This window comes from Cydia pomonella, chromosome 7 (assembly GCF_033807575.1).
Source record: "Cydia pomonella isolate Wapato2018A chromosome 7, ilCydPomo1, whole genome shotgun sequence".
NCBI lineage: Eukaryota > Metazoa > Arthropoda > Insecta > Lepidoptera > Tortricidae > Cydia > Cydia pomonella.
Window position 1 is genome coordinate 10,898,484 of NC_084709.1, and position 14,326 is coordinate 10,912,809.

Consider the following 14,326-nt stretch of genomic DNA (forward strand, 5'->3'; position numbering starts at 1 on the left):
TAATACTTTAGTTCTTTTTTTTGTCTGAAGATGCAGGTTTCTTTATCTACTCATCTCTGATAAAAAAAACTTTTAAACTATATCAAATTGTTATATCCTAAAAAACGAACTACCTACAATAAATTTAAAAGCTAATAAACCGAAACACATAAGCTAAGGTTTCCGCAGCGAAAATACAACACAAACTTTACAACAGAAACGCTGAGATTTACATGCGCGTAATGCGAAGGCCAAGTTTTCAAAAAGCAATATAGACGGCCAAGCTAACGACAAACACCGAGGACTTACCATCTGACATATATTTAAAATATAATCCCATCGCCAATGTGCAGCACAGAGAACAGAAAACATTGTTACCCAATTTTAATGATGATGGAATCAGATGATAATGAAATGATTTAATTTACCACAGAACATAGCAGAAAATTTAACAATAGTACAGTATGGTGTACATGTAGTTTTCTATTAAATTGATACATATTTATTCTATTTAATGTAATTTATTAAGCTCCCCGTTTGTTAATAGTTATGACGGTATTAATATTACATAGATAATTAGCTATTCCACCGTGCCACATATCTCATATGGTGTAAATTGGCCTGATAGAAATGCAAACAATTAAATGATATTTTAAATGTTGTTTTGTTACTTACCAAGCGCGGACATTGGTCAAATAATGCTCATAGTTTACATGCCATATTCCTAATGATAAAATGCACCTAACATTATGAAACAGAAGCATGATGCGATGAACAACGATGAAAATAATGCATTAGCAATAAGAGCATTCCACGGGGTGTCCCGTACAAACGCATTGTATTTTTTTTTGTATCATATTTTTTTCCAATGTTTTAGACTAATTATTTATCTGAGAATTGTCTTGATCCTTTAAAACAGAAAAAAATAGGTAACGCGTATATGCAATACTCCAGAAAATTCCCGTTTGCACGGGACAGAGGTAGACAATTTAGTGGAACACTCCAAAATGCGAATAAGATGTGGACCAGTTCTTGGTACTACCCGCAACATCCTTATTTGACTATCATAGGCCTTATCTCGTTATAAAACAATCTGTAGACTTACTTCAGGCAGCTTCCTCTACACCTTTTGTTTTGCTTTTGGCATTAGATTATAGAGGACACGTAGAAGCGAACAGGTGAGTTTACAGATAGATTCATATATGTACATCACGTCGTTATGCACTTATGTATTTTTTTAACTTAAGCCGTCTTGATGAAGCACGGCAACAGCGCGATACATTTTGGTGCCATTGTTCCTAGATATTACTTATGATCAAACTGTTACCTGTTCACTGAGCCACTGGGAGTGCGGGCGGCTGCTAGCGATTTCCATCTTCAGCTCTACGTCTTGGATTATTTTCTTCTCGTGCGTGTCTACCAACAACATGCGACCAGGCTTCAATCGGCTCTGAAATGATAAACAGTTTTTATCAAAAATTTATAGAATTAGGCTATTAGAAATGATACTCTTTTCATAAAAAAGTATCAAAATTGTGTAACAAAATACGGCTGCATCTTATTTTCCTTTCGTCAGTCACAAAGATTCATTACCTTGTGAATGACTTTCTCTGGGTCAACATCGTACACTCCGACTTCGGATGCCATCACCAGTATGTTCTCACTGGTCACATAGAAGCGAGAAGGTCGTAGGCCGTTCCTGTCCAAAATCGCACCTGTAATAAATGAATAGTATTTTTTTTTTTTTTTTTCATTCATTATGAGCAGACCCGGCCAATATGCGATCGCGAACGCGATCGTCTAATGTAAAATCGATATATGCATTATACAAGGAGTGAAGTCAAATTAAACAACTAGAGCCGGTTCGCCCCAATACTCCCAATCCGAATACTACGTAACGCAAGATGCTAACTGATAACAATTCTTCTTTTCCTTAGGCACGTCGTAATCGTTTAGCCACACTTGCATGAAGTTCGGGCAACCGTTGAAACTATTTACCAATATAGCGCCCATCAGTGAAAGAAATCAGCGCCGGTCCGTCCCAAGGCTCCATAGCGCAAGAGGCCCACTGGTAATAATCTCTCTTCTCCTTAGGCATGGTAGGGTCGTTTTGCCACGCTTCTGGCACCATGGTCATGACCGCTTCGGGCAGAGAGCGGTTGCCGCAGTGTAGGAGGAACTCGAGGACGCAATCAGCGGAACCTGAGTCGGAGAGATTGGGTTCTACGACTGGGTACAGTTTCTTGAGGTCTGGAAAAAAAGTTGTATTCAATTTTAAAGCGGATAGATAATCATGATTTTTATTTTAGGAATTAGGTAATTCTAGCACGCAAGCCATCTAGCACCCGTTTCGTGAAAGATTAAAAAAAAAACGGTAGTACATTTCTGTCTGAGTTAAAGAAATTTCCGCTATTAATTTTACAAGCTACAAGGTTTCATGAAGCCAGAATGCTGTTTAAACTTCCACGAAAAACTTGGCGGAAGAAATAGCAGGGCCAGGCTCCATAAAGTTTTTAGAGCAAGGACTCCGTGTACTGGTTTTGTATGATGAGAACCAGGAATTTGTCAGAGATAAGCGTACCGTCTCCAAAAATATCACTCTTCATCACTCCCTCGCGAGCCTTCATCAAGTTCACGTTGCCTCGCAGCGTATTGATCTCTCCATTGTGGGCGAGCACCCTGAAACCAACGAGAAAACATGTAAGGCTATATGGTACTGTTACACATGCTGATTACTAGGACGAAAGCATGCCACTATTGAGCAATTGCTACTTAGTAGTATGTGTGTCGAAACATTGCTAATAATGAGCATGCTCTTTATACTCATTTCGAGTTTGCTCAAAAATCGACGGCCGTGCGTTTTTTAGGCATGCTACCGGCAGCGCGGGTGGAAGGGGGCGTGCATTAGCACGTGTGAACAGGTTTGCTTATTGAGCATGCTAGTATCGTGGTAGTAAATTGTTAAAACTAGCATGCTCATTGCTAGCAAATGTAATCAGTTCATAAGCATGCTCATATTAAGCATACTGATAGCACGCTTTTTAGCATGCTAATCTAGAGCATGTGTAACAGCAGCCATAGTTCGTTTTTTAAGCATTAGAAAAAAGATAAACAATCACGTCACACACGTTTTTATTGAAACACGCTTTTTTTAAAATTTGTTTACATTACTAATGAAAGCAAAAGAACGTATATGATTTATAATTGTGACATATTTGTTGTGACTTATTTTTTTAATAAAACCGGCCAAGTGCGAGTCGGACTCGCGCACCGAGTGTTCCATACAAACCTGTAGGTATATAATATTATATGATGTAATTAAAAATTTACGGTTTTCGCTATTTTTTCCTTTATTTGTGCTATAAGACGTTGCTTCATACCAAATTTCAAGATTCTGAGTTCACGGGAAGTACTCTGTAGTTTTTGATTCCCTTGCGAGTGTCGAAAATTTGCGGCATAAAGGGCTGCATTGCGTTGGCTTAGAAGTTTGATTTTTTCACAGCTCCAAGGGACAGTAGACCTGAGTATTTGATATAAATTCCAGCTTGATACCTCCACGCGTTCCTGAGAAAAAGGGTCTTGACTGACAGACAGACAGACGGACGTACGGACCACAAAGTGATCCTATAAGGGTTGCGTTTTTTTCTTTTGAGGTATGGAACCCTAAAAAACACATCAAGATCGCTCATCTTCTTTCTAATGCAAAAAACGAACTTTAGGTAGATTATGGTGATCCTAATCGACCAAAGTTATTTTTCTTTAGACTTGGGGAAAACAACTTTGGCAGATTGGCGAATGCGCTGAGAATGCGCAACCATTCGCTAATTGTTAAGTAAAATATCGCGACGAAATGTACGATGTGTGTGCATGCAGTGAGTGACACAACTTTAGGGTTCGCTACTGCTGAAGAAAATTTATACTTTCTTAGATAAGTAGTTATGCATGATTGCATACGAAAATATTACTAACCTCAAGGGATGTGCTCGCTCCCAACTGGGAAACGTGTTGGTGGAGAACCGAGTATGCACCAACGCTAAGTATGTGGTGAACGCTGGGTTCGTCAGATCTTTGAAGTACTCCTGCGGTACACAAAGTATGGATATATTTTTGGTCTTTTATGTTAGATATGACAAAAGCTTAAGTTAGGATACTAAAATAATTAATTATGGATAGGAGGATAAGAACTGAGAAAAATACTTGGATGCCTTATCGATTATTTACATTAATTTAAGTTAAGAAAAATTGAGATCTAAATGTGATCATTCGCCTTCACCATGATATCTTTTATATGAAAAAAGGAGTACTTTAGAACCAACTTCAAACTGTTATTTGCCAAAGAGATGAGAATTGGAGCTAATTTAAATCTATTTGAGTAGAGATCGTGGGCGTGAGAGATTTCTGAGTCATATCGATACGGCAATTTAAAATGACAAGTGTAACTTACCCATAGTTGGTTAGAAGTCAGCAGTCCCTTGTAGACGACAGTCCTCAACGACAAGCTGCAGATATAGAATCTCGCACCAGGCACCCCCAGCTCATGCGAAGCGCGCTTGCGGAGCACGAAAATCTGCGAACACATGAACAATTCCGAACGCGTCCCACACAAACTAGACAAGGGAATATAGGGTGTGTAAATTTACGTTCGCATGTAGACTGTCCCCGGTCCGGCCGGCCTCAGGACACGGTGATCTGAAAAAAATCCTCCAAGAGTTCCTTGCCTAAGCCTTCTAAATTTAAATACTCGAGTTTGAATTCGTAACGGATTATTACGAATTCATACTCTTTCTTTATTGGTGTGTGTTTTTGTCGTCCGCATGGTAAGGTCTTACCTGCCTGGCGAGTTGGGTCTCGTCTTCGATATCGCCGGTAACAAACACTTGTCGCATAAATGGCTCCGAGTTACGGGCCACCTGACCTGAAAGCCAGCCAAAATAGGCTATTACTAACTTTACCGCTGGTTGGACGAAACCGGACTTTATGACACTCAGCTTAAAGTTACATTCACTTCGATTGGGGATGTAGTTTTGACATAGATATATGGTTTCAATTTGATAACGCTACATAAACTTTCGGGTTTAGTCATAAATGCTTTGTTTCTAATATGTATCTTAATGAGCATGATAACTATTGGTACTGCTGCATAAGCATTTATGAAAACTCAGATAGATATTTAAGTATAACTTATTTGTTAACCAAAGTGACCCAGATACTAAAATGACAGTTCGATTAACCAATTCACTACCCAATCATCGTACTTTTTTACCAGCTTTTTAATAATATGACAGATCGGTTGAAGAAATCGGAGCAATCGGATAGTCATTTTATGTCTGAGATATAAAAACAACATTTAATAGAATGTTTGAGCCCAACATTTATTAATGAATCCCAGTAATGCAAAAACTAAATTTGAAACTACTAAATACTTTAAGTTTGTATCGTACGATTTTACGAGTATGTCTATTTCATGTGTAAATACCTAGCCGATTTATATTATATAGGTGTAAGAAAATCAACTATACATTTTATTACTGTTTCATAACAACATGAATGTGGTAAACCGCGATAGTCATACGTCATACACCAGTCGAGCGATACAAACTCTTAATACAATCATAAAAAAATAATGGGGTATTCAATTCATATTATTAATGACAACAACATCGATTACAAAATATTTTCCAGAGAACTCTTGTAATTAATATACAACAATGCGGTGGTCTTGGATATAAATAATGCAAATAATACAATCCAAATCAAATCAAGAAGTCATATGCCCTTTCTGAAACGTCACAGTGGTGTATGCCATCATAAAAAGCATACCATTTTTAATGCTTATTACTAAAAAAATGTAATTTTATTACTAGCACATATATACTTACATTTTTAATGCGCGTTTCATAACTTTTATGGGCAACATTAACATAAGTCTCATAAAGAAAAAAAGAATATCGATAGTGTTGCCATCGAAAATAAATACCCAAGAATATTGTCAAGTGTATGGACCGGAGCGATATGTGAAAAAACTCACTCGTGTGATCATGAATTTAGCGGTTTGAACTCAAACAAGTAAGTTATGTTCACAAAATTCGTACACACTATAAAACCGTGACGTAATACGCATATCGTAATGAAACTGTGTAGAAATCGCAAGGGATATCGACTAAAGAGATTATTTGCAGACAGTCACAAGCAATTGACCGCCAAAGACAACCACGCGTACGGTTTACAGTGTAAAATGAACCCTCTCACATTCAAATAAGGTTAACTATGGCGGGTTATGTAATAGTCGTGGCGTTCAAAAGGTGGTGTTTGCGTATATCGTCACAGTGATAAAGTGTAATGTTAAAACGTAACAAACCAGATGGTCAAGCAACGCATGACCCGTCGGCCGTAACCCATTCTGTTTACTACGGTACGACCTGAAATGATCGCAAAAAAATCGCAACACCTGTTCTAAAAGACGCAATGTTAGGGGGAGGGCCACAAAACAAGGTAACGAGAGGAGTACTTGTGATTACGGATGTGCAAGTTGCGGAAACTTTACAAAAAAATTAAAGGTTTTCGAAAGTGTCTAGAAAATTTCAATTTTGGAAATGGAAACTTCGTTCTGCATAACAAAATGTGAGTAGTCTCTGAAACTTTCCGACGGCACATAAGTATTTTTCGTTAGTGGAATAAGAATCACGAATAAAAAGGTTATTTTTTAATAATGTAAAAGGAACGCGTCTGAATAGATAGCTTCGTTTTAGATATATTTTTTAGATTCAAATTAACAAATAAAAACAAAAAAAAATACATTTTAATCAATAGGTACTAACTCCATCGTGCCTATCAATTTCAAAGAAATGATTAGCATTTGCTACCCAGCGTTAACGTATGTGTATTTAATTACAGTTTACTTCTTATCGCTGGCAGGTATTATAAGAAAATTAAAATTTTATTTTATCACCCTAATGGGATCGTTGTGTTAATCAAAAGTACTCCAACAAAAACAAAATGTGTAACATCATAGGACATCAGCCTGTTAATGAATCTGACTTGTTCTGAATTTTATAACATGCGTTTTTAACAGTCTAAAAACTTAGTACAAAAGCAATGAATAGAATGAAACATTTACAGTTCAGTATATAATGTAGGTATCTTGTTCCTATCTCCTGAAAATGTTGTTGAAAGATTCTTAAATAAGCAAACTAGAATGTCTTGAAACGTATTTGGAAGACTTTAAATGAAGTTATTTAGTATTCATTGCAAACTAACGCTGTAAAGAAAATAAAAGCATACCTAATCAGATATCTCTAACTAATTATGCATTGTTATGTTGCATCGGGCTGAAATGTCAAGACCGTGAACACCAGTCACTAATGAAACAATTATGTCTCGTAGAAGATGAATTAAAAGCATAATTATACCTCTCGCGTCGAATAACGTTCCCTATGACAGTTCATTTTTATATTGATTAAATGTTTGCAACTAGTCATTTTTTGGAAGTGTATTAATTAATTTAGAAATGTAGCATTTAGCTAGACAGACAGCGATATATATTTTGGTATTGTTGCCGTGTGTGGTGCTTAAAAATACTATAAGATAATATCTGTCGTTATCTTACGGTATATTGATATAACGCTCTGCCTGTGATGGCCTTTAAGTAGGTAACAAAAACACGGTAAAATGGTTACGGGTTTAAATTAAGTACAATCAAAAAATACTTGAAGGAACTATCATAGAGACCATCATCCGACACGAGAGGTATAGTTTGCCTTTTTCTAATATACGGTTTAAGACATCCCTTCGAAAGAATCTTTCAAATCAACAATTTAAATTGAATGTTCGACCAATCTTCACTCTTAACAAAGGCCATTTGAAACATCAAGACGGAAGCTCACCACGCATGAAACGCGCGTAAATAGCAACAATTGACTATCTCATAACAAACCACATTCTCATGCTACTCGTACCAGAGAACGAACACTGGCTTACTCGTATTTTAAAGTAGTATTGAAAATGGTTTCGACTGTATAAGCTTTGTTCCTTTCGAAGCGATTAAATAAGAGCTACCGTCTTAACGTTTGCCTCCATCTTCATCTAACAAACAAAGATGCCACTAACCGATGGTGGAGTTGTTGGTGGGCACAGTCCTCCAGCATAACACACTGAGGCCGAGGCTCTCGGCCAACTCGGTGAACTTCTTCTCTATGTCCTGGTGGTGAAGCTTGTCGAGGAAGAATATGCCGGTGGCGTATTTGCCGAACGGCGGCAAGTCTAGCTGGTGTGTGTCTCTGTAACGGAGATTTTGAGGTTATCGTAAGTGCGATTGTTCGTTGAATTAAGGTTTTAAATTTAACCAGTCAGGGTGACAGCGTAACATTTTAATATTTGGTTATAAACAAATATGATATACCTACACCTATTCTGTTAACGCTCGTAGAGCTCTCACGTGGAATCTCTATTAGACTAGTTTCATTTACGTATTTATGAGTAATTATATTACATCAAACACAGTGGCCTGATCAATTAATTATCAATGCATGAAGGGATTGACGTTTGATTATTTATTTATTTATTTGAAACTAACCTTATCACATCGACTAGATACCTACGTTATTAAACGCTCCTCTTATGCCCCTTAAATCAGCCTTTTCTATCTGACCCAAGAATTAATGAGCTGAGAATATTTTTAGCCCTAACGTGTAAGTTGATTACTCCGCCTGCTTAAATGTCATGTATTTTACTTTAGTTCATAATACAGCACAAATGTGTGTCAAAATAAAAACAGTCATGAAGCATTGTGTTCAAAATAATATATTAAATAAAATGATATTTATTCAAATGGTGCAACCATAAACATTTACGCCGCCATAACACATCCCATGCCCGCATACGTGATTAAATCTTAGTATAACCACTGAAACATATGACGTTTCAAGCTGTAATCGGGCCGTAAACAAACGACGTAAAGGTCAGACGGCGGCGCCGAGCGCGCCTGCGCTAGCTGTGACGTCACACACTACAGCTATTGACCAAACCGGGACGTTCGTGACCGTACCTAGTTACGGTTACATGGTTACATCAACACGGAGTGGACTGTGCTAGGGTGGAAACTATTCTAGGCTAATTTATAGGCATTAGTGGGCGAGGATAGCAATGAAAGAGAGGTTTTTTTCCACTATGTTGCTTCACTTGTAAAGATAGATGTTGGCTAGTAGTGCTGGTATATTGACGAGAATACGGCCCCCTGGGCAACGCCTAGACATTACCCACGGTCGCAGAACACGCACGTTATAATGCCGGAATAATTGAACAGCTGATTTCCAGTTTGTCCTTTTTGTGGAAGAGGGTAAAACTTTAGAGGGATCGGATTTAGAGCACGTCCTTGTGTGACAGATTTCATAATGCCAGAAGCGCCGCGGAATCGGGGAGCGACTTTCAAGGATTTTTAGATAATCGTGACAAAGACAAAAAGAAAAAAAAAAGAGTTTAAAGTTGGACTGTAACTTGAAAGTTTCCTTAACACAGTTAGACGAATTATGAGTCGCCTTACTAGCATAATATGATGATGAAGTTTATGTAAAATATAATGTACCGATAACCAAATGTATGTTTCATATCAGATCCACAAGACGACCTTCAACGTTTAGCAAAACTGCGGTAAAATCAATGAATAACAATAAAAATTTTGGCAAGATAAATTAAGTAATAATCGGTATTTTATCCCAAATCGGTGTTTTATACTTCAGTAGCTCACGTCATGTTACGTAATCGTATCAAAGTAAGTATATTATCTAAATATATGTTGCGAAGGCTGCGGTTATTGGAAGTCGACTAGAGGTTGATGGTTCTCCCTAAACGTTTATTAGCACGTCATGTCTGGTAGCTACCATTATATAAATTATATTCATTGTAACTAGAAAATCTCTTATCGTCCCGTCCTATGTAAAATACTTATGTTGGTAAGTTACATCATACCCGTGAACTTACTATTAATTTGAATGATTAGTTTATTGAGTTTTTATGTATCTTAAATTGGTTAAAGTTTCTTTCTAGAAGAATATATGCTTATATTTGTTGACAATTGTGGTTATGAATTGTATTACTTTCTAATTTTCTAAATTATAACTTAATTGCAAAATTTCAATAAAGTTCAAATGGTGGACTTAATGCCTAATAATGCTTATGTTGCAGTTTAAAATGTAAAGAAAAAAATCGGCCAAGAGCATATCGGGCCATGCTCAGAGTAGGGTTCCGTAGTTACTTTTCCGTCATAATAAGCTAAACTGGAGCTTAAAGTATAGGAGATTATTAACCAAGGGATGAACTGTGGATATTACGCGAAACTTTTTGCGATAACTCAAAAACAGCTAAACAGATCATGTCCGCTATAGTTTTCATTAATAAAATATGTCTTTCTTAAGCTCTACTTCCACGATTTTTTTCATATTTTTTGTCCTATGGTTCAAAAGTTAGAGGGGGGGGACACATTTTTTTTTCTTTCGGAGCGATTATCTCCGAATATATTCTTTTTTCAAAAAAATGCTTGTTGAAGACCCCTATTAGTTTTGAAAGAACTTTCAAACGATATCCCACACTGTAGGGTTGAAGCAAAAAAAAAAAAATCACCCCCACTTTACGTATAGGGGAGGTACCCTAAAAAAAATAATTAAATTTTCGGCTTTATTGATTTATATATCCATGCCAAATTTCAGCTTTCTAGCACTAACGACCACGGAGCAAAGCCTCGGACAGACAGACAGACAGACGGACATGGCGAAACTATAAGGGTTCCTAGTTGACTACGGAACCCTAAAAAAATGGTATTATCTTACACAAATCGACCTAGCCCCAACCAAAGTAAGCAAAGCTTGTACTAGGCGACGACATACATACTATACATACTTACAATTAATGACGAATCTAGTAAACGACAATCTAGTATTACCTAGTACCTATCTAACACTCCTTCTTACTATAAAATAATTTTAGAAAGGAAATCGAGACACGCTATGATTTGTTATAGGTGCCTATTATGCATATAGGTACCACTTGTAATTAAACATTTTCATACATATTACCGAATACCTACCTTAGTTAAAATTTCCGGGAGTAGCAGCAGAACCGATAATCAATTGTTATCATTATCATTCTGTTTGTATCATTACACATGTTTAGACTGCTCTTTTTGTTATGTCTAGAAGATCTAATGTTAACATTCTTAAGACACTGATGGAATTTAAGATTCCCTGCTGGATTACAATTTAAACACAATTTAATTTCATATTTCAAATGGTGAACGCTGAACTAAAAAGTAATATATGTCAATATGCCGGATTACGGTGTTTTAATACCCTAAGCATTTCTAGACCAGAAAATCTTAATAATAGTGCGCCTAGCACTATTATTAAGATTTTTTCCTACTCCTCTACTGTTATCTGTCATTTATGCATTCATTAACACGAATATAAGAACATACATAAAAGATTTCAAGAAAAGTCTATATTGTCTATTCCTCATAAAAGCTCTTGTGCTTTTATACGCTATGCTATAACGTTACTGCGATTAATGGCTACCAACCTAACAAAACCAAAACGAATACAGTTTTTAACTAAGTGCATTGATGCCAACTTACAAAATATTCATTTGGTTGCATAGTAAAAATAATTACTTCATAAGTCAGAAACACGCATGTGACACCCGTAATATAGCAACACCCATAGACTACGAAGACCGCTTAGCGTTGCTTGTTAGTCTCCGTAGGCTACGGTGGCCAAAATTGAGAAAAAACTGTCCAAAAAATTAATTTAGCAAGTGGCAAGTACCAGGGCCTCATGAGTTACGAGGAGGTGTCGCCGACCGGCCGGCCGCGGCCCGGGGCGGGCCGGGCGCGTAACAAGGTATGCTCGCGCGTCTTGGCTATATACTTTTGCTGTAATTTGTTTTCCTAAATGAAGATTTATTTTTGTTGACTCGAAGGAAAAATATTGTATGCAACGTTGTATAAGTAGGTCAAAAAATTCTCGTGGCGTATTCCTTTACAATGTAACTCACGCCACTCGCCTTTTTTGACCCTTCTTATACAACTGTTGCATAAAATACTATAAAATAAATCTTGTGGGACAATATAATATATGTCTTCACTTCATAGACAGTTATTTTACGATCCATTCCCCTAATTTTCCAAAGAAAGCGTTTGCGTAACATGTAAAAGAGACATTTAGCATCTTACAAAGTATTATTTTTATTTAAGGTCTGACTGAGCTTACGATATTTGTGATTCCCCAAAACGGTCATGAGAGGAGTTTCCATAATGACAATTCTTCAACCGGTTTTACTTGAATATTGGGTCAAACCGGTCCCAGTACTGAATTAACATTAGCAGTAATAAAAGGATACCGTTGACTGCAAGAGTAAAATTTGCAAAATACATGGTACCTACTGTGGATTAATGATATACGATTGGAGACTGAATTCCCATTATCTATTTAAAAATACCAATGTTTTATAAAAGCTTAGTAGTATCAAAGTTATTGAAGTAGCAAATCATATATTAAACCGTTTAATTTGTCGTAAATTTCAATCATTTATTTCTAGGGCATGAGGAAAATATAATCCATGACTGTTTTAATGAAATTCTGTTTGCGGTTAAACTCACCACAGTCATTAATTGTAGTATTTTGAACAGTCCCACGACAGCTTTTACTTCAGTACAATTTCACATTTTAAGTCACAAATTGTATCGGAAAGCTAAGCCGTCACATGACGGACAAGAACTGAATTGAAAATAAATGAATAAACGTTATGAATATGTGAAAGTATCAATTTTCTGAAGCGGATGCTGGTAATTATGTAATTATAAAAAAAACTCGTTTTCTATGTTCATTTTACTATTTAAAATTCGTTTTCCGTTTTATTTGGTCACATGCTTGAAGCACATGGAGCGATAAACGGGCCAACGACGCCGGACTAAAACGGACGGTATGCACGGCCGGTCTGGACGCGCGCCAGGCGGGACATTCACGCAACTTACAAGGAAAGGTACCCAACTGTCCGGTTCCGATTTGATTTATATTTATATATGTTATATAGTAGTCTAAAATAACGGACACGTATTTTTTTTTAGCTGCCCAAACTCAACCTATTTGGAGAAATTGTCCTCCAAAGTACTAAAAAGAAGTTTTAGTACTTCTAACTCCTATAGAAAGTGATGCTCAAGCAACTTGCTAGTTAATGGCTGTGTTGAGTATATGTTTGAAAGCAGCAAAAAATAATGAGCACGTGTTTTGTTTTATCGGCTAAAACTCATTTTTTCCTAAAAATATCGACATTCGAAGTTTTATAATATCTTATCGCTGAAGTTACACATAAAGACGGGTGTTTTTTTAGACTTGAGTTTAAGCAGATATAACAAAACACGTGTACATTATTTTTTCCTATTCTCAAACATATACTCAAAAAAGCCATTAACTAGCAAGTTGCTTGAGCATCACTTTCTATAGGAGTTTTAAGATTTAGTAACTTTTTAGTAGTTTGGAGGACAATTTCTCCCAATAGGTTGAGTTTGGGCAGCTAAAAAAAAATACGTGTCCGTTATTTTAGACTACTCTATAACATATATAAATATAAATTAAATCGGAACCGGACAGTTGGGTACCTTTCCTTGTTAGGCTCAGCTTAGCTGACAGCTTCTTATTGCTGTTAGGAGATACCGCGTTTTTGCGTGCAGTCGTTTTTCGAAACGATGTGTACATGTACGTATTTATAAGGATGGGGAAGTGAGATTTACTTTTAGTCTCAGTGAGTGTTAGTAATCGGCTAAGAGTGTAACTCCAAATTCCCTGTAAAAAATAAAGGTTTTCAAGAACACATTTCTTTGGAATTTGACTCAGAATAGTTATAATTACCAGATTTTGTTGTAACACACATGTACGAGAATCTTTTCATTTAAGATTATCGGGAAAACGAGCGTAGATTGAGTAGCATCATAAACTCGTCTGCCATTGTGTGACATTCTCAAGAACATGTCGTGATCGACGAGGCATCGACGCCGACTAAAACTGACTGCACGGCCGTTTTGAACGCGCTCCAGACGGGACATGTTCAACTTAGGCCCAGTTTAGCTGACAGCTTCTTATTGCGGTTGGGCCTATTGGAAGATAAGAGGACGTTTTTGCGTGCAGTCGTCTCGAAGAATTTAACGAGAATAAGGAAGTGAGACATTTAAATTTACATACATACATATATAGGTAGGACATGCGGCGAGTTTTAGTAATCAACTAAGCGTGTACTCCAATTCTTTATATAAAAAGTGCTTTACACATATTTTTTGGGTTTCTTCTGTCTATAATTTCCTTTGTTA

General features: G+C 36.7%; 1 protein-coding gene across 1 annotated transcript in view; it reads right to left on the minus strand.

Moving 5' to 3' along the window:
• Window positions 1–14,326, minus strand: part of LOC133519800 (uncharacterized) — a 96,425-nt gene that overhangs the window by 52,563 nt on the left and 29,536 nt on the right. Inside the window, exons 4-11 of the mRNA XM_061853910.1 lie at window positions 8,086–8,255; window positions 4,809–4,894; window positions 4,424–4,546; window positions 3,949–4,058; window positions 2,561–2,658; window positions 1,978–2,229; window positions 1,573–1,694; window positions 1,307–1,429 (exon numbers count right to left, since the gene is read on the minus strand). Coding sequence (XP_061709894.1) covers window positions 1,307–1,429; window positions 1,573–1,694; window positions 1,978–2,229; window positions 2,561–2,658; window positions 3,949–4,058; window positions 4,424–4,546; window positions 4,809–4,894; window positions 8,086–8,255 — 1,084 coding nt within the window. The remainder of the gene's footprint in view (window positions 1–1,306; window positions 1,430–1,572; window positions 1,695–1,977; window positions 2,230–2,560; window positions 2,659–3,948; window positions 4,059–4,423; window positions 4,547–4,808; window positions 4,895–8,085; window positions 8,256–14,326) is intronic.